Source organism: Mastigoproctus giganteus, chromosome 9, assembly GCF_048544385.1.
Source record: "Mastigoproctus giganteus isolate SK-2022 chromosome 9, ASM4854438v1, whole genome shotgun sequence".
NCBI lineage: Eukaryota > Metazoa > Arthropoda > Arachnida > Uropygi > Thelyphonidae > Mastigoproctus > Mastigoproctus giganteus.
Window position 1 is genome coordinate 124,264,119 of NC_143583.1, and position 20,481 is coordinate 124,284,599.

General features: G+C 41.8%; 1 protein-coding gene across 1 annotated transcript in view; it reads right to left on the reverse strand.

The window, feature by feature from the left end:
* LOC150080703 (chondroitin sulfate proteoglycan 4-like) overlaps positions 1-20,481 on the reverse strand; it is a 162,630-nt gene that overhangs the window by 27,982 nt on the left and 114,167 nt on the right. Inside the window, exons 2-3 of the mRNA XM_090381724.1 lie at positions 13,105-13,268; positions 339-4,791 (exon numbers count right to left, since the gene is read on the reverse strand). Coding sequence (XP_090237850.1) covers positions 339-4,791; positions 13,105-13,268 — 4,617 coding nt within the window. The remainder of the gene's footprint in view (positions 1-338; positions 4,792-13,104; positions 13,269-20,481) is intronic.

A 20,481-nucleotide genomic window follows, 5' to 3' on the forward strand; every position in this document is an offset into this window, starting at 1 on the left:
ATAACATTTCAGCCATAATTGTCGTGTTTACCAAAACTGTTGTATAAAGGTTGCAAATGCTCATTTTGGAATATTTTGAGAGAACCTGTCAGTTATTACTTAGCTTTGCCTTAACTATTAATAAATATCTTTTGTTTATATTTCTATTTGTGATGCTAGTCATTAATGTAACATACCATCGCGAAAATGAGTTAGAAATGTTCGAAATTACTAGGTGATGCACTCGTTTTCTTCGAACAACTTATCTGTGGGAATATTTTTCAACTTGGATCTGGCTCCCGATAGAAAATAAACATACGCCGTTACTTATTCCTGGTTAGAAAGATGAGGTCACCTACCTGTGTGTACGAAAACTACAGCTCCTTTATTAATTTGGTCCTGAGTGAAGCCAAGAATTGGATTCCTCGTGTCGTTCTTCAAAGCAACGTACCCGTTACTAGGACTGGAGATAACAAAGGTAATGTCTTCGGGCTCTGAGTCCTCATCAGCTGCAGCTAGGTGTTGGTTGGTGATAGTGGTGATGGATCCCTCCCATACTTCTAACCCGATGTTGTGGATCACGTGAGGCATCTCATCATTCACGGGCTCCACGATAACGTGGATGGTGCTCGGTGCGCTTTCATTGTACAGTCCGCCGGCATTGGCTACTACGGTGAACCAGTCACGTGTCGTTTCGCTGTCGTCGTGTACGTATCGGATCAGACCCGTGGCCAGGTGAGAAGGTTGGAACACGTGCAGTTTATTTCCCGGCTGTTTGGTGTTGGTGATGTATCCGTGTTGGGGTTGCTCCACCAGTGAATATTCCAACACCCATTCGGCATAATAGGGATTGGCCACGTCCACTTCGTTTAAAGTCAGGGGAGCTTCGCCACCTTCCATGACCGTAATGTTCCCCGTCTTCAGCAGGATGATACGGGATATGATGTTGAAGTTGAAGCACAGGTCTCTGAGGGTGGTGATGCCATTCGTGACATCGAAAGAAAAGTGATCTGCCGACACGTTCCTCTCTGTTTGGATATAATGTAATTTTCCGTCGTCGATGACTGACTGCGTGAATGAAGTGACCTGGACTGTGTCCTTGTGCGAAGTCTCGCCATTAGAGTTGGTGTGATCGTCGGTTGTCAGATAGCCGTAGCGAGGTGATGATTTGATGAGGTATGTGATGTTGCTGGGATTGATGTTCATGTGGGAAATGTGCAGCGAGTTGGTTTCGATGGCGATTGTCTTTCCTTCGTCCACGTACAAAGTTCTGTTGCTCAAAATGTTCAGCGGCTCCCAATAGATATCTGGAAACACGTGGAACTCGAACCTCCCTTCGGCGTTTATGTCTCCGAGAACAGCGACAAACTCGCACGAATCGACGAAGCTGATGCTGTTGTCGTTTTCATACTCCACATTCTCCCCCTCTAGGTCTTGCTGGGTGAACTGGTTAGACTTCTTTCCGCCGACCAGGATGTCACCGTGCTTTGGTTCCGACACCACCTTAAAGGTGATATCGGCAGGTTCTGCGTTCATGTTAGTCTCGACAGTCAGGTTGGCCGCAGTCAGTAGGGAGTTTTCCCCTCTGCGCACTATCAGACCCGTGTTCTGACTTATTTTCACGAACGGTTCAGATGCTTGAATCTCCAGGATGCCCGTGGCGTAGAACTGTCCATCTGTTATCCAAAGAAGCATCTTCCCATAGGCGGGGCCTCTGTGTCGGAACAGAATCTTTCCTGTATCGAGATCTTCTTGAGTAAACTGGTACACCTGGTCCAGCGCATCCACGTGAAAGAGTGCTCCGTTGGGGATTCCTCGTCGTGTGTATTGGATATCAGAGGGTTTAGAGTCAATATCAGCGTCCACGTAGCGAAGGTCACGACCTGTTAGTTTTCTTTCACCATCGAGAACGACGTGCAATACTTTTTCTTCCACTCGAATCGGGGGGTTGTCGTTCTTCATGATGATGTTGATGTGCAGTGTTCCGTAATATACGAAGTCTTCTTCTCCCTCTTCGCAATAAGCTATGAAGTGAAAGTTGTCGTGATCGTTTTCAGAATCGTCGTGAACGTATATGAGTCTGTTATTAAGAACGTGATCGGAGGTGAAGTGTTCTGGGGATTCCTCTTGCACATCAGTCAGGTCTGTATTCATCAGTTTCAAGAAGCCGTGCTTTGGTGGGGAGGTGATGTTGTAAATGATTATCTTTACTGACGGAGTTTCAATATGCAGCTGACTCCTTGTGATTGTTGTCTCTCCTCCTTCTAGAATGGTAACCTTTTCATTCACAATTATCGCTTCCGTCTCTCCCGGTATGTGACTGATCGTAAACGTTGTCATTTCTGACGAAACTCCTCCTGGACAGGTGACCTTGAACTGGAATTCGTCGTTCACTACGGAGTAACTCTTCCTGTGCAGCTTGTATTTGATATGTTTGTCGTTCAAATCCTGCTGGGTGAACAACGAGCCGCTTTCCAACTTCCGATGCTTGCGCTCATTGCCAACGAAGTGGAAGGCCACAAGATTGCCGAATTTTGGGGGCATTTGTATGGTGTACACGATGTTTTCTGCTGCTGTGGCCAGAGGGAGGGTCTCAAATTTCAAATCTGCGTCGGTAATGTGAGATTCCAGTCTTTTATCGAGCAGTAGTTCCTGGTTGTTTACCTCATTCAGGGTGACGGCAGTGAACGTGATGCGGAAATCGTAGACAGTCGGTGCTTTAATCTCCATGCAGGAGATGACAAACTTGAATTCATCAAAGGCTGAACGACCTGTGGTGTGGATGTACCGCAGCTTCTCCTTCTTCAGCTGTCGTTGAGTGAAATGGTTAACAGTTTGCCACCGGCCGTTGTTTCGGAGTCTCTGAACGCTTCCATATTGAGGAAGTCGCGTAATGTCGTAACGGATCTCCAAGTTCTGCTCTGGCGAATTGGTGGCAAAAGTGAGATTGTCAGCGGTGATGTAAGTGTACGAGTCGTAGGGCAACATGACTCCAGTGTTGTTCACAAGAGACAGAGTCAGGTCAAAGGATGCCACTCGCAGCACGATTGTTTGTCCGGTCTCGACACCGTCCGATACCCTTAAAGCGATTCGCGTGTTTGAGGGTCCCCGATGCACATAGCTGATTACCCCGTTGTTGATGTCTTCCTGAGTGAAGGTATCCACTGGCTTTTCCGGATTTTTGGCATTTTCAATAAATCCTTCGGAGTCTGAACCGAGATTCAACACGGTGTACACAAGATCGCTTGGGCTGTTATCGGGATCTTCGGCATCGAGCAGTTCAGTGGTTATTGGCTTTTTGGTGTACTTGGCAAGTCGCAGAACTTTCCCGGGAGGAAGCTTTACACGTGGAGGGTCATTGACAGATGCTATCTGAATGTGGAAGACGAAGCGATGGCGTTGCTCCAGGAAGGACGGAAGGCGGTAGTTCCGCGATCTAAATTCCACTTCGAATACTACGGTGTCGATGTGGTTTTCTGAACCGTCATGTGTATAGCGGACCTTATCTGTATTCAGGTCAAGAAGGGTAAAGATGTTATCTGCTATTCTTCTCCAGATTTCGATCTCTAACGTACCGTGTTTGGGAGGAGTTATGATGTGGAAGAGCACTCCCGACTCCCTGACCCCATACTTCGGGTAATCCAAGACGACGCGTATGTGCTCTGATGTGATGATGTCACTCCCACCCTCAGAAACCTCCAAAGGGTGAAGAACCAGGATCTCGAGGTCAATGGGGAGTGACGACTTTGTGTACAGTTTGTATCCAGATGTGAAATTTGCGCGGACGCACACCGACTCTTCACACAAACACCGGAAGCTATCTATTCCTTCTTGAAAGCACTCAGCACCCGGCACGCAGGGTTCCTGTAGACAAGGATATTCCCATACGCAGTCCGGCTGGATTCCTTGAGTGATTTCGGCTTCCTTTAGTCCAACCACCTGATTGTTGACTTTAATGTTTTTCAGACATCCGCGTAAGGAGCTGTCCACTCCTTCAGATAATACAGATTGGAGGCCCTGCTGCAGAGCTCGTGACTGACGATTTAATTCTATTCCACCTACGTATAAGTAGCCGGCCAAGTCGAAGAAACGATTCTCTCCGAGACCTGGTCTTAAGTTCTTCGCTTCTCCATCCACAGCGATCTCAGCAAAAGACGGAGTGAATTGAACGTCTACGCGGTGCCATAAACCGTCGCTGATGGCGACGTCAGACTGCACCACAACGACTCCATTACCTTCGTTTACGGACAGAGCCACCTTTCCGTTGATCACTTCTACCGATACGAAGTCGCTCTTGGAAGGTACTCCGGAATTGTAGAAGAGCACCGAGAGGTAGGACTGCGTTTTCAGATCGAAAGAGAGGAAGCCACCGTTCCGAGCATTCCAGTTGGGCAACGCCATGAATGAGCCCCTTTCCATAAAGCTGATTGGTTGATTAGAAGACGATTCAAATTCTTCGCTGCAGTCCCAGGTGACCCCAAAGACGTTCCGCTGATCGCTGGTTTCGACTGCTAACTTGAGGACATCGCGTTCGTTAAAAGTGACATCATCAATGCAACCCCTGAAGTTGTTGAGGTTTCCCAGAAATATTTCGTTGAAGCCTCCCAGACCACCGATGAAAACGCCGTATTTGATATTGAGCTCAAAGAAACTGCCCGGAATGTCCAGGAACGTGGAATGGATACTGTCAACAGTCAGGGTCAGCTCAGCGTCCGTTCGATGTAATTCCAAGTCATGCCAGAGAAGGTCGTCGAATTGCAGGCCAGGAGAGGAGGTGAGCACCGATTCCCCTGCTCCTAAGTTAATCCGAACCTGAAAACAAAACAGGAATTTAATTTTTTTTTTCCCTTTTCAAGCACAAAATTTAGTTTGGATTAGATCACATAATATGTAAAAGTGTGTAGAGTGAGGTAAACATAAGGTTTATATGTTCTATCAAGAGATACTCCATTGTAATTTTCGAACATTATTTTGAAAATCAAATCGCATTTTCATGCATTCAGAATTGTATGACGAATGAAAAACATTTTATATTAATACAAAGCAATTTTCATTAATTCAATCTGCCACATTTAAACGCTTTCGATTTACAGTATACCGACATTTAAAACAAGAACCAAACATACATCGCAAGTTTTTTCTTTTATTTTTTAAATTCTGTTTGAATGTCTATCAACTGTAAGGAATTTCACGCAAGCAACTTGAAATTTTGACGTCTTACCACCGATAGTCAAAAATGCCTCGAAGACAAACACATTTAAGTCACTCAGACACGCACTTAAGTCAGCAACACGCACCTGCTGGCTTCTCCATCCAGCGTTAAAATGCATTGGGTGGATTATGAATTTTTGATCATCTTCAAATGCTTATCTGATAACATCAATTAAGTAGGAGCCGCGCTGTGTCAGTTCTTCGCATCTCAAGGACATCATTTTTACTACGGGCACTTAAACACCCGAACCCACTTGTACGTCAACGTCCAGAACATTAAAAAAAGGGACTAATCGTGTTCAGACCACCTACATTTTATCCGACATCGTGCAAGTTCCATCAGATTAGCATCAATAGCAGAGCTTGGGATGTTAGGATTCAGTGATTATCTCACTGGTCTGCCTATCACACCTTATAGCTTACTCCCTAATGTTTCCACGAGTTACTCATTTGTACTCTTTCGAATATATTTATAGGTGATTAACAAAGCACTTAATTTTATTATTAACAGAACGGTTCAAATTATATTTAGACTACTGGTTTTTGACTGCACTATTTCCTTCTGTCTACTATTTATTATATTTTTGTATTTTTTTTATAATAATAAGAAAAATATCAAGTTTTTCAAAACTCATGCATACTCTGTCTATAAGCTTAAATTATCTTTTATTTTTAACATAACGTGATAAGCTAACTTCTACACCTATGATTGTTTCATGTTTTGAAGCTAAATCATGAGTTGCCGTACTTCTGCACTTCAAATAAATAACACTCCTCGTCGAAGACAAATAGAATGTACCGCTATTTATTTTTCAGTGAGTACTACTCGTTTTTGGACGTAGTCGGTCCATCTGTGGGTAACTACTCACTCTTGGTGTTACAGCTGACAATCCAGTTGTGATGTTTCCCCAATATGAACGATAATTATATATAACCCCTTTTACACCTTCCCTAGCTTTTATTTTATAGCTCCAGACGTATACCGAGAGTTAACTACCAAGGATAATTTTAGTCCTTGGGTCGTAAAATACAGTACTCTACCAAAAATATTAGGATACCGTCGCGTTTGGAAAACACGAGTTTTAATGAACAAATTAACAAGGTAAGCACCGATCCGTTATAGTGTACTTTCAACCAGTTGCTTCTAGCCATCAGGAGATGATAAGAATGTCATACCCTGATCCAGAAAACGAAATCCAACAACTGGTGAAGTGAATTGTTGGATTTATTTTGCCTCAAAGCATATTTTTACACTGCTCGCTGCATGGGATGGATCGTTATCGTGCCGGAAAATGAAGGACCCGTTTCCGTTGAATTGTCAGAGTGTGTGCATCACGGACTTGTCCAAGGTGTCAATGTACACTCTGGCATTGCTAGCTATTTGGAATGGAGACAAATAGTCCCACACATGACCCTGCCTCCTCTGAACTTCACTGTGGGCGTGTGTGTGCTGCAGTAGATGACGTTCCTAAGGAACTCACCACACCCACGCTGGATCGCCTATCAGACTGTCCAGTTATACCAATCGCGTTACGCATTCATCTTAATAGTAATACCGTTTCAAGCAACTTGTCGCCCTGTGGGACCTCTTAAGTTTCAAGAGAGTGTTGAATAAACTAAACGCTGACGTTTATTTACATTTGGCCACGTGAAACACAAGGCGACGTAAATTTAAACTGACAAGGTATAATTGGTAAACGCTTAATTACTCGTGCGGAAATTGGAAGATTATCTAGCACATATAGACCTAGAACTTCCCTGGGACGACGACTTACTTTCCAGCCTCACTTCAACAGGATGGGAAAGAAGACTTACGCGGCATTGTGGGCCGCATGATAGGAATTCGTGTGAGTGCGTAATCCACAGCTGATTTGCCAGTACCTTTTGAAGTGCCTTACACCTATATCGCTTTACGCATCTGAAATTTAGTTCTCTACTTCAGCCTCCTACATAAACAAATACCTCGGATTAGAATATTGGCTACTAAGATGGATTAACAGAGTGGTGGTGGGCAACCTTTTACCATATCCAAATAAATCCTCCAAGAAAGTCTGGGCACCACTCCCTAGAGACATGAGATGGCTGCAAGAAATGTCCTCACTCTAGCACGGCTCTTAACGGGCAGAATGATAAATGATGGTGCTCCAAAAACTATCAACTTAAATCTCTGTGCCAGAGAAGACTGACAAGAGATCATGCCAACTCTTCTGAGAGGCAAGAATCGTGCTGACTTCGGCTAACTTTTACAAATCTGAATTTTCTGAGGAATATATTTCCGGCCAATATTCTAGAAACTAACAAATTAAACATACACCCGGATAAATTCAGTGCAAATGAGCTTTACAGAAAGAGATAACCCTAAAGCATTCTTATCAGCTGATGAATCTGTGAAGGGCAGCTTCATCTCATCAATGAATGTCTGTATACTAAAATGTTCAACCCTCCTATCCGAATGGCCATCAAAAAAAGGGATGTAAACAGTTTCAACATGTTTGAAACTAACAATTAATAAACACGACCACCAGGTCAGTGGAGTTTACGATAAATCAATACAAATGTTAATCGTATTTAGCAGTCACGGACTTGAACCCCGGTCCACTCAAAACGCGTGTGCTACTGCACTCGCACTCATGACTACTCGTACGTCAAGCTTGATATTATTAAATAGTTACACTTAAATAATTGTTAGTTACTGTTCAACTACAAATAATTTGTATAACTTTGGAGTATGTATATAATTTCAATCTCTTATATACAAACGAATTTTTGTGTAATTTCTCTGGTCGAGCCTTTTGCTTACGGGACATATCTATTTATTTATTGTACTAGCCTGTCCCTCTGAAATTCAGGTAACTCTTCCCTGTATTACAGTACCATACATATAGCGTTACAAATGCAATCCATAGTATCGTACAGAGAATGATGTACATCCATTCAAAGTAGGCAACGATCTCCAAAGTCCATCTGCAAAAGAACCCTCCATGATGACTTGCTCTTTGAAACGATTTGAAGGGTACCCTACACAGGGTAAGCTCCAACCTATATTTAGAACGGTACCGCACATCCTGCGCCTACCCTGTTGAAATATTGAAATGCGTTTTAATAATCAGCCAAACTTTGTTCATCAGTTGGCCACAAGGCCTCATTATACGACATAACAATTAAATACCTTCCTCCTCGATTTGTAATAAGGGTTAATCGTCTTTGATACACACCTGGATGGCAAACTCTTGGAAGGATTTGAAATCTGCCCCTGTTCCTACCAGAAGTTGGTCACATTCAGGATTCAACCCATGTAGATTCAAGTTTCGTCTTTCCCAAGTTTCGTCCAAGTTTCGTCTTTCCCACAGACCCAAGCAGAATGGTCCACGATACTTAACTCATGTAACTTTGCAAAAAAAAAAAAAAAAAAAAAAAAAAAAATCCATGTCCTGTCAAGAAGAAGGTAGCATGTAAATTTGAACTAAACCGTCCGGACCAAGATTTACCATTATTATTTACACACGGAAGGAATTTATTTATAATGCGACCCTTAGTACTATCATTCCATCTCTCCTACTCTTGACCAACCAAGAGAGCCAAATACGGTTCTTCTGTTCTACGTATACACCAACGCAATCAAACTCAATTGACAGACGCCTGTCTGGTACTCCACGCCTTAAGTGAAAACACGTTGACTTGAAAACTAAATGTAGATCTAGAGGCAGCTGTCCGATCACCTGCAATGTATCGTTCGAAACAGTTCTGCAGGCTGCACTTAGCTTCAATAAATGCACACTTCAATAACATTGCAAACAGCCTCCTGACGTTTGCCTTTTGAACCCCGCAGTCAACCATACATGTTACACCATAATTAACAATTGGCAATCATAGAACAAATTCATTGTTCTTCATTTTATTCCTCACTCCTTCCTCATTATCTGTGCAATCATTCCAACAAATTTCTGGGTCTTATCCGCTCTGTAAGTAATATGGAAAAGGAAGCGTAGCTGCGTATTAATTAGGATCCCTAAGTATTTCATAGTTTCACAGACTGGAGATGAGCTGCACATAAAGAAACCACCGGGTTCCTAGTCACCGAGGTGCCCCTTAAATAACACACTTTTACTTTTTGTTGTGGACATTGTCAGTCTATGCGGTTTGCACCATTGATGTAGTTCCGACAGGAAGAGGACGACGTGCCAGGCATCACTGCAAAAGATTGACGCTCGCTGATGTGATGTGGGGCTTGTAAGCAACAGCTCTGCGTTGAAAAACTCATCTGCACAGCTTTCAGCTATGGACGCTGCAGGGCCTCTCTTATGGGCACTCTTGAGGACAGTTCTAGCGTAATGTTTTCAAATGATGTCTCTTTCACTGCTCTTCCTTCAGGGATAAATGATTCTATCGGTCAGTTTTTCTGGCCTACTTGACTCTTTTCGCGCACCTACATCGTCCTTATTCTTTCATCTTTTCACTGCATCCGCTACGGGTTGTTTGACTTTGAGAGGTTCAAAGGTGGTTGACATGGCATCCGAAGTTTAAGCCGCTTTGTAGGTCCTTTCAAGTATCAAAGTCACAGAGTGGTCTTAATCATCGTTCTTCCCACATCGGATAGAAAAGGACCGAGTTCGAATCCCGCTAGTGACGCGAGGAACTGAATGCAAAATAAAAATAAAGTAAACAAACAAATATTGACAAAGAGTTAAAATCGAAGCTGATTAAAATTTCTTCTGTTAGTAAATCGTAACTCTTCTCGCTGCAATCTATTTCGACTGTTTTGCAATTATTAGGAACTTGGATGATTTGCTTTGATCAGGAGTGTGCAGATTAACATGATGGTTCGTTATCAGTGTCATTGCTGATGCAAATACCTGGACAATTATTGTTCATTCCATGACTAAACTACCCAACCAAAAGTTGTATATTCACTATATGAAGTGTGATGCCTTCAGTAACACATTCGCTCTGTAATTTAATACTGGCACGTTGCTCGTGTTTTAGGCATCTTAGATGATATCTGTTCACAGACTAGATATGTGCATTAATTATCTGAAATTACTGGCATATCTGCAGCGGTATTTGTCCTTCAAGGAGTCATCAGCTGTTTCGGAACGGAGAGGAGATTCGGTAATTGCTATCAGTTTCCATCTTAATTGAATCACTTCTAAGCTACTAAAGTGACTGAATAGTTGGGAGTAGTTGGACACAGAAATCGGTGACACAGGTTCGCCCATGATATCATCTCAATAGTGTATGCGGGAACAGTACTGCTGCGAATATGAGGCCAAAAAGAATGTCTCCTTGTAATACTCCATCAGCGATCCTATTGGTACAATATGAATTTTTAGGATTGAGTGGGCACTTCTGTTCTTCAATAACGAGCGAAGGAATGCACGTAGTTTATCCGCTATTTTGAAGTTGTGTTGCAAAAGATCGAGGAGAGCTATGATGTTATGGCTATTGAATGTGATCCCAACAGCTGCAGAGACAACTATCATTTCAATTTTGTATTCCAGTGCAGCGAGAATGAAGGTTTCGTGGTAAGAAGGTTAATTGTCGTCGATGTGTTGGACACTGTGAATTAGAACGGAACTTCTTGGGTTATTGCAATAGAAGAAGGCACATTAAAACTGGAACGAGAGAATTATCTAGCAGTTTAGGAGAACAGATGCCATTTAGATTGGCCCAGAGTTTTTTAGACGAGTTGAGGACCTAGATTTTTGTATAAAACTAAAATGTATCTGCTGCTTTGACAGGGATCAACTGCCTGGTAATGGAGATTTATAACCGGTATAAAACATTGGATCTGTTATATAAGAAATAATGAGGAAGTGAGATACCTTGTCCATGCTTGCAGGGCATGTTGGCTGGAGGAATCGATCATATAAATTAGTTGTTGATTGTCCAAAGCAGAGCTGTGTTATTGGGAAGTTAGTGATATATTTGTCCATTAACTGTTTCAGTGAAATGGAGGGTTGCCATGCTTAACAAAGAGTGGTACTTTTTCTTTCGTTATAATGGAATCTGTTACTTTTTATTGCTAATATTATTTTGTTTAGTGAGAACTGTCCTGGACTTTGGAACATCGAATTCTGTTTGGTGTGGTTCCATGATGTTTTCCACTCTTTTTATGAAGCGTTCGCTTTAACTAGACAAGTTCAAATGCATGGTTTAGTCCTTGGAGAGACTGTTTTTGCTGAAGCATGCAGAGTTCAGAATTTAATAATCTTGTGATGAAATCTACTAGATCAGTCTTATGCTTCGAGGATGTGATGTCTCCAGGCATTCTTTGGAACAAGGGAATTGGAAGAGATTATGACTTTGTTTACAATCAGATTAAGAATATTGAAATTGTTCATTGGTTTAGGAGGAGGGTGACAGTTGGGTCGTTGTTTGTGAGATTACTTTGCAGGAACCCGAATTGTGTACAATGGCAGGGTGGTTGGTATCGCTAATTGGATCCTAATTAATAAGTTTAAGACGAGGTTTTTCATAAGTAGCTCTAGAAGAAATGTAATGCAGACGAATACAGCTTGTTCATTAAGTAGCGTGTAATTTCATTTGAAGCTAATAGCTTCTGGAAACGATGAACTGTTCAGTCAAAACATGACTAGTCCCCCTTCCCCATGTTTCAGATATCGGCTGCAACACATCTGCCTGGCACAGGGATCGCGGTGAGAATCACGGTAAATGTGATTCTGCAGGTTCATGGCATGCGGTACTTACGAAGTGCTTGATTGATATAGCCAAAGGACATGATTTGACGAACTTCAAAAAAGGGGATAATTGTTGGGTACCGGTTCAAGTGTGTTCTATGGTCTAACGGAAAATGCGAATCTCATGAGTTGTTTGCGAGTGCTGTAGATAGGTGTTCCAAGAGTGGATGGAGCAACAGTCGCCAGGCCAATGGTGGGCGCCCACGCCTCGTCGATGGTCGTTGTGAACGTAGGCTGTCCCGCCTTGTGTGAACCGATAGAACGGCTGACTAACTATTATTTTTAGGCCACCGGAATAATTAAATTCATCTGCCGTGCTGTGTGTCTTATGTCTGTTAATTGCGTGTGTTCTATGGTCGATTTGTCTGTTTTTGCTGGACGAAAAACCCCAGTTACTGGGGAAAAAACCTTGCTATCTACGCCAGAGACCGACTAACTCATCAACGGAGTGAAAAAATCCCATTAAAGTTGCTCACATCATCGACGGGATTCGAACCCGGGCCTTTTACACCCGGTGTGGGGGGGGGAGACAGTGACGATACCACTGTGCTACTCGCGCAGACCGGAACGGCTGGCTGACTATGAGCTTGAAGTAGGGACGACCAACGGTGTTTCCAAGACCACGATCCAAGGATTTGTTTTAAAAATTAAATGAACCCGGTTTCCATTTGTGAAGCTTTATCAGTTCTAAGAAAATATCCACTAACTTAGATAACAGTTGTTCCAAGTTAGCGGGATTCATTGAAAAATTACCTTGGAGGGATGAAGAGTAAATTGCTAGCTAGCAGTAGGATTTAAATATCCTGTAGGCGAGTCAAGGAAAAATATCATCTTATTTTTTTTCCCTTTTTGTGGACTGCACGACGATACCCACAAGGATTTCGAAATCAAACCGGCTTCTGAGTTGTTGGTTTATTGGAAAGTTTTCTATAAAGTGTTTGTTTTCTAGCTTGTTTCAATAAACCCTCATTTTTTGTCTTTACAAGTTACGCGGAGTGCAATGTTAATCTTTTATTAGAAGCATTTTTTTACTGTGGATGAATAAAGAAATGTATTCCAGCGCCTGCTGATACCCCACGGCTAGCTAGTACTAGTATCTTTGAGAAATAATAAATTAAAATTAAAGCCTAGACGATAAGCCAGTGGATATTTTGAAGTAAAAATTTTGTGCCGCTCTCTGTCAGGATGTCGTGGAATAACTGTTAAGCGAACTCACCCGTATTTCTCCACCCTCCAGCATGATAAGGCAATAGTCTATTGGTCCAGCAGCGAGGAAGAGTAAAGATGTCGAACGATACGTCCTGAACTTGAAGAATATTTCTGTGGTGCTACGAGCATCTTGAAGGGGAACGTTAAGGTAGCTTGCTCCGTAGAAGGAAGCTGGAAGAGAAAACAGTCTTGGTCATAAGAAAGTAATCTTATAAAACTCAATTAAAACAACCTTTAGCGAGTGTTCAAAAATAATTATTCTTAATTTTTATTTTGTTTCATAACTCGTGCAAATATCCGTATGGCTTGAGTGGCAATTAAACTGATCCATCACAGTACAATGGTTTCGCCACTTGTCACTCGTTTGAAGAGGTCTTAGTTCGAGTCCCATCATAGACTGGTGGAACATAAAAAGACCTCTTCAATCTGGGCAGTTAGTCGATTAGAAGGAGTAGTCCCTCCTCCCTCCGTGAGTTATGAGTTTTTCAGCCAGCATAATGTGCAAATCCAATTTGAACCAAAGTCTCTTTGTACACCGACCTTCTACAGGTTTGCACCTGTAGAAGGACGGTGATCATAGCCACTGAGCTAATCGCGAGGAGAGTTTCTCTTTTTGTTTTTCCCCTTGAAAAACAAATACGTACACCATGAGCCAAAATGAGCTTAAGCTGCTAATTTAAGTTTTTCTTTATATATTATAAATTATGTTGCAAGGCCTATAAAATCTTACGAAACCTTTCTTAAATTCAGCTGTTATTTGAGGATTTAAAAAAAAAAAATGTTTCGCATTAAACTATTTTTAACTTTACTTGTAGAGAAAGAGACATAGGATTGATCGTCTTCCAATTGCGCAGCTATCCAGGGGTTCAAATCATTATTTATGGTAATTTCAGTTTGCAGTGGAAGACATTTTAGCAATTACGGTTAGAAAGCTGATGATATTGTGCTCAACATATCTTTTCAACCATTTGTTAGCTCCACTAACGAAGAAGTGGTCTAACTGATCTAATTCTTCTTCCATTTCACTCCAAAGATGCCCAATTACAGTTCTTCTGTGAAAATTATCGTAGAAACAAAGGTTTACCTGTGGCAGTTCCAAATTCAGATTCTCTAGGTATAATGGCAAGATGAGTATTAGGTATGCATATTCTTATTTATTATTTTTTACTTTAGAAAACTCCACAGCTATTTTTTAAAATTCAAACGGCTTCTTAACCTTTGGAACGCATGTTTATATGAATCCACATGTTTCGAACACTCTGTATATTAGAAAATGACACCTCAGTGGTTATAACGCATTGCGATAGTACAACCCATTTCCAGGCAGATGCTTTAGGAGTAAGGTATTTCGCGAAAGGAGTATTAGGTGGATTGATTATCATCTCCAAGTAACACGCGCTAAGCAGATGCAGTTTGCACCGGTAGTGTGCACAGGGGCATCGACGTAATCAGTTCTATTGCTCGACAGCCTAGACTTTCCCAAAGTCTGCTACCCATTTCGCTGTTAGGAACGAACTAATACCGAGGATAATCTCTTGCGTGACACACAGGAGATTATCCTGCTCCTACTGCATTACGCGTTCTGCCTGCTCTATAGTGCGAACGTTTTTAAATGATAGCAGCGCAACTTGCAGTTAGTTGTAAACAGGTCCGCATTCTGTGTATGTTGACTCTGCGCTTCTGTTTATTTGGAAATGTTACTTTTGGATGACTTCTCTAATAACTGTGGAGAGGAATCCTGCATTCACTCGAATAAAGACAAAGGCAAACAAAATAAAGTTGGAAAGCAAGTATTTTCAACGCTCAGAATTTGTAAATGTGAACAAATATAAATTTAATATTTAACTCGCGCTTAATAATTTGGTGTGATTTTTGCAAAGCATTAAGAAACAAAATCACCTAATTTTTTTAATACTTAAATATAATATAGAAACTTCTAACTGTATAGAATATTTTAGGGACTATTAAACAAAGTACAGTACCTAATTTTTCTTCTCATTTGGAGAATTGTGTATTCACTTTATAAGGCTGGACTTGGTGGGACGTGCGAGGAGAGCTAAAAACGCAGAGAGATGGGGTTAGGAAGTTAGTGATAGATGAAAGTATCTGGTCTCTACTCTTTGTAGATTAGTGTCCACTGCTAATACCCATAACGGATGACACGCATTTCACTTTAGGCGACTTTCAGTGGAGGAGATCCAAACTGGATATTGGGAATTCATGAGCAGTGTGGTTGCTACGATGGACGAATGAGAAAATTAGAGACTCTTTAGTTGATCGCGTTTTTAGCTAGCAACGATGGTTGGATTTTGAGCTAATCGGTGCCCACTTTATTAGTTACACCTAACTAATATAATCTAGGAATCTCCTTTTTTGCCTACAAGAGATTATTCAAGCCGATATTCTGGTGGTGTACTGGCCTGTGAACACTGGACGATATCTTGAAATTCCTGAAGAGTGTATAGCAGTGGTTGAGGCCAAATAGCCTTTCGATGCCATCTCACATATGCCCTATGTGGTCATGTTAGTGACTATGAGAGTCATCAAAGAAGGGAGGGAGATTTCTATCACGTTCCTCAAACTAGTCTGCTCGATGTGATCATACATTATGGGCTTACGACTCCAGTTTATTGTGGTCATACTCTTACCATGATTTGGTTGGGGAGCTCGGACCACTAGTCCACTTCTCTAGTGTCCAGTGCTAATACCCAATGGCCCACTACGACGCGCAAAAAGCGATGGTGTGCAGAAAGGTCTGTGCACTATTGCTGTACGGACCTCTTACACAATCGCTTTATACGCATCGTATACAGAGAAGTCTGGTATCCGACGTATCATATCTTTATCCGCTTACCCGATATGTATTTTGTAGGAGATTGGGCGCGGCTTTGTTTTCGGAATAAGTCAGAAATTACGTTGCTTCATAAATAAGAAATATGTGTTATTTGTATTTAAAAATGCCTTACAGTTCTTTTTTTTTATTCCCCCTTAACTTTTGAGCACCAGTATTATAGTACAGAATACTACGCCAGTAACAACGTTATTGACGCAGTATTGTGTACTATATAGAAGCACTTTTTAAATTCAAGTTTTATAGTCTAGTATTTTACTAGGTTTTAAGGTAATGTAATTTTTTTGGGAATGCACTTATTGGGAGCGCGAGCAATGATATATTTGGTTGTACCACTGTTAAATGGCTGAAATTAAACATACAGCCATAGAGAGACAAAGGCTCAGTCATTGGCTGTTTACAAAATCTTCATTTGTCCTAAATAAATGAATACGCAGTCGCATTATAATTGATGTCACACGCACACACAGAGAGAGAGAGAGAGAGAGAGAGAGAGAGAGAGAGAGAGAGATTGTGATGTCTTTGTCTTGAATCCGTGGGGAATAGGAGTGTACATTAGCAGAAACCACAAAGCTTCAGGTGAGCGAGTTTGTTTCCATCCTTTCACAGTTAACAGCGAATAAAATACCAAGTTGGTAGTGGATCTGCTGAACGGGAATTTGTAAGGAAGCGCAACCATTTCGTTGGAGAGTAATCACTCCTTCACATCGGAGTACATTCCCTTGGGAGGTGCGGGGGAAGATAGAGGTGGTGGTGGAATTAATGGTTCAACTTCTCCCCAAGAACATGGAGCAAGCCGTTTCCTGCCAACGGCTTTTGATGGCCACTTATCGATCAACCAGTGGCGGAGCCGAAGCCGACAGTAACGACCTGCAGATTATGGCGCGAGAATCATTATTAGAGCGGCAATCGCGTGATACGGCCGGCTCTCGGCAAGCACGAGAAAGCGACGGCGTGTAATACAAATTATGCAATACACTATCAAGTCACCGGGATTATAGAGATCAGCATTAAATGCTCGGTATTACGGAAGGGTCGCGAGCCACTGGTGCTGGCAGCCTCAACTCAGAGGCAAGGCAATAATCCGAGACAGATGAATGGGCGAAAACCATTAAAACACACCTAAATGTCAGCCAACTTTAAATTGCAACGCGAAGAGTCCTCAGTGCAGCTTGTAAAGACTAACTGAGATTTCGCAGGAGGGAGTTACTGTCACTGACTTTGATGTATCGCACGTTCCACGCTCTAATTGCCACAACGCTCGGATGTACCTTAATTTATTACACTCCTCCCCTCCTCATTCTCTCCCTGTTTGCTGGACTCCGATCATCCCCACATAGTTAAGTCGGTACAAACTCCATCACGGGGGCGCCTCCTTCATTACCACTTAGGGTTAGCTTATGTAAACGATGGCTTTTCTTGGTGACGTCATTTCTCGCGACCGATCCTCTGTGATGTCGTTTGCGTTCGTTCATTGCATCGATTAGCTAACTGCGCGTTATCGGGTTGAAATTAGTTTGTGTTCTGTTTTGCTGATGCGGTACACTGACATTGCAAAGTATGGTGCAGAATGGGCTAATCGAGTAGTCGTTGTATCAAACACACCCAGAGCATTAAGCAAATGATTTTACTTAGTCCTGTGGTTATTATATAGCACCAAAGGGTACCGAACTCAGTATATAACTGCATTACGCCAAGAATCGTGTTGTGTTGCAGTTCCAATGATCGAGGTCCATGCTGCAATCTGCCAAAGTACACCTTCTTGTTATGCTAGTTGTTGACAAGTGTGATCATTTGCTACAAGAGGAGAACGTCGTGTGCCCTACTTCTTGAAGGGAGCTACTAATGTCACGAGACAATAACGAGGTGTACGTGTCATGTTACGCACTGTGGTCATCTCTCACCAAGATGAATGAGTTTAGTTCAGTTCATCATCTGAACCTGATCTGACAGTCGTTCTTCGACAGCCCAGTCAACGAAAGAGGGGATGTCTCACTGAGGGCAGCTGCAAGGTGTCTGCCGAAATACTCACACCTATCTGTTGGAACTATTAAGCTCCACTGCATTGCTTTGCGCTGATCACTTATAAAGAATTTGCATGTTTTCAATTGATTTCATAGGTAACATAGTGGTCACAGAGAGAATGTAATGCCTTCTTACAGTAATTATCATCTTAGGTAATGATTTATATTATACAGAAAATTATTCGTACAATACATGAGCCTACGTATTCTTCCGCGGGTTTTACATGTGCTTTCGTTTCTTACACAGTAAGTAGATTTAAAGGTATAGGGGAAGAGTGGGATGAGATTGGGTGAAGAATTGAACTTTTGAACTGCACTGGGCAAGGCTTCAAAAACGTTGAAAAACGTATGTGAAAGAGATTACACATTGAATGGCGAATTTCCAATGTGAAGGCCCACCTGAAGATTATGTACATTCTGGTTTTAAACGCGATGGACAGCAAACCAACAAACAAAACCTAATAAAACTTAAATGATACCTCAAGTTATCATGGAGCCGAATAATGCATGCTGTTTCTTTTATAATTAATTCGTATTGTTTTGTCGAACGACTCTTACTCGTATAATAATTGATGAGGAAAAATGGCCAGTTGACTTATTTATGGTCTTCTTTAAAATAGGGTCGTCTGCCAAAACTGTCTTCTGAAAATAAATGCCAAGTGTTTCTTATTCAGCGAGTAGTCTAACCACACTGAATCGTATCTCTGTCTCAGGGCTCCATAAGAAAGCGGCTGTCAAAAATATGAAAACTAATTCTCCCTTGGTCTTTGGCACGGCCTCTTTATTCATGAGTATTAAAGAATGCCAGAACTTACAATAGCCACTGAAATTTCTACCCTGCAACTCGTGATAAGTTGTAGAAGATGCGTTAAGTCAGTCATTCCCACCGAATAGCATGTATTTCTTCGTGGTCTTTGTTTCCTCAGCTGAGGACACAAAGACCACATTTATCAGACTTTTACAAAGCCTTTGATTCATCGAATCATCACTTGTATATGTTACTGTAAAAGCCCGAAATCCCAGGATTTACCAATTTGCTTTGGTAAAAGTACGAAATTTGACTTATTTTTATCGCTATAATAATAATAATAATAATAATAATAATAATTTGTAAGGTTCAAAGATACACGCAGGTACTCAGACATTACAATACCCTTCAAGGCACTAAGCCAGGGGTTAACAAGCGGCAGAGATATCATCTCGCCGGAAATGTAATAAATACAGCAGATTGAATTTAGTTAAAAATAAAATACAATAATACATCAAATTAAAATATTAAAATAACACAAGACAGTTTTCTTGAATTCAAGTTTCCCTGAAATTCTTGCCGAGCTGGAGCGATCTCACATCAGTTGATGGTTGTGGAGCACACGTGCAGGTCTAGGATGAGCCGTCTGTACTTTTTGTCATCAATGATTTTGCACAGGTCGGCGTCCAAGGACTGAGCTAGATGGAGCTTCTGATAAGGGAGGAACCAATTTTTAAAATGTAACCCCGACGGAAGAGCGAGAAGCTGTGGAGTGGAACGGAGCGCTGGTTTCGGGATTGCCAACACACGATGTTCCAAATGTTGGGCGCTGAGATTCTTTCAGCGATCATTTTGATGGTGAAGATTAGTCTTCTTTCGTTCATTAAGGCTGCGAATCTGGTTAAATTCATCAGTGTTGTGTGAAGTTGTGGTGGGAGACTGGCTCCTGAAGTGGGCTCCACTCCACTTCAGGAGCCAGTATTCCGCGGCGTTCAATGGTTTGATTGTTGTGTCTGCGGCCGAGCCCCACAACTCTGTCATACCCCATACCCCACAACTCTACCATACACCGTACAGTACACCTCCGAAGATCATCGTCCTGATATACGTTGTTCAGATTTGTGGTATGAATATGTAGCAAGTGCTGCTTGGCAATTCACCGTTTCCTATTGAATTTAGCACAGAGTTCTTCAATGGACACGGACATGTAGACATGTGTATATGCAATGGGCGGCACCTAGACGTCAGTTCAACTCCGCCTCTTATCTCTCTGAAAGACAGTATCACTACAAATGGGCCAGATGGGTCTGATGTAGGCTTGTATGTATTATTTGTGTGTTCTGTTGTGTCTGGCCGCTTGGCTGCCCAGAAGCATCAGTCACCTGGACAGATGATTCTGGGTACTCGTCCGCAGCACGAGAAGATGGGACAGTCCCAGTAAAACATGTACTATCTCAAAAGAGACGCTGATCCACCTAGTGTTGCCAGAAGCTGGGCCAGGATCCTCTGGGGGGCCCATTCCAGAGGGGGGGAGAAAGGGAAAAAGAAAGAAAAAGTCACCCGTGGTTCAGGTTATGAAGAAAAAATAAATAAAATAAAGAAGAAAAAAATATACTAATAAATAATAATAAATAAATAAAAGGAAAAAGTAAAATAAGAAAAGAAAGAAATAAAAAAATAATAATAATAATACAATATATAGATAACAGAAAATAGTAAGGATTAACTAATTCCAGGCAGAACGCGACGAAAAAAAAAAAA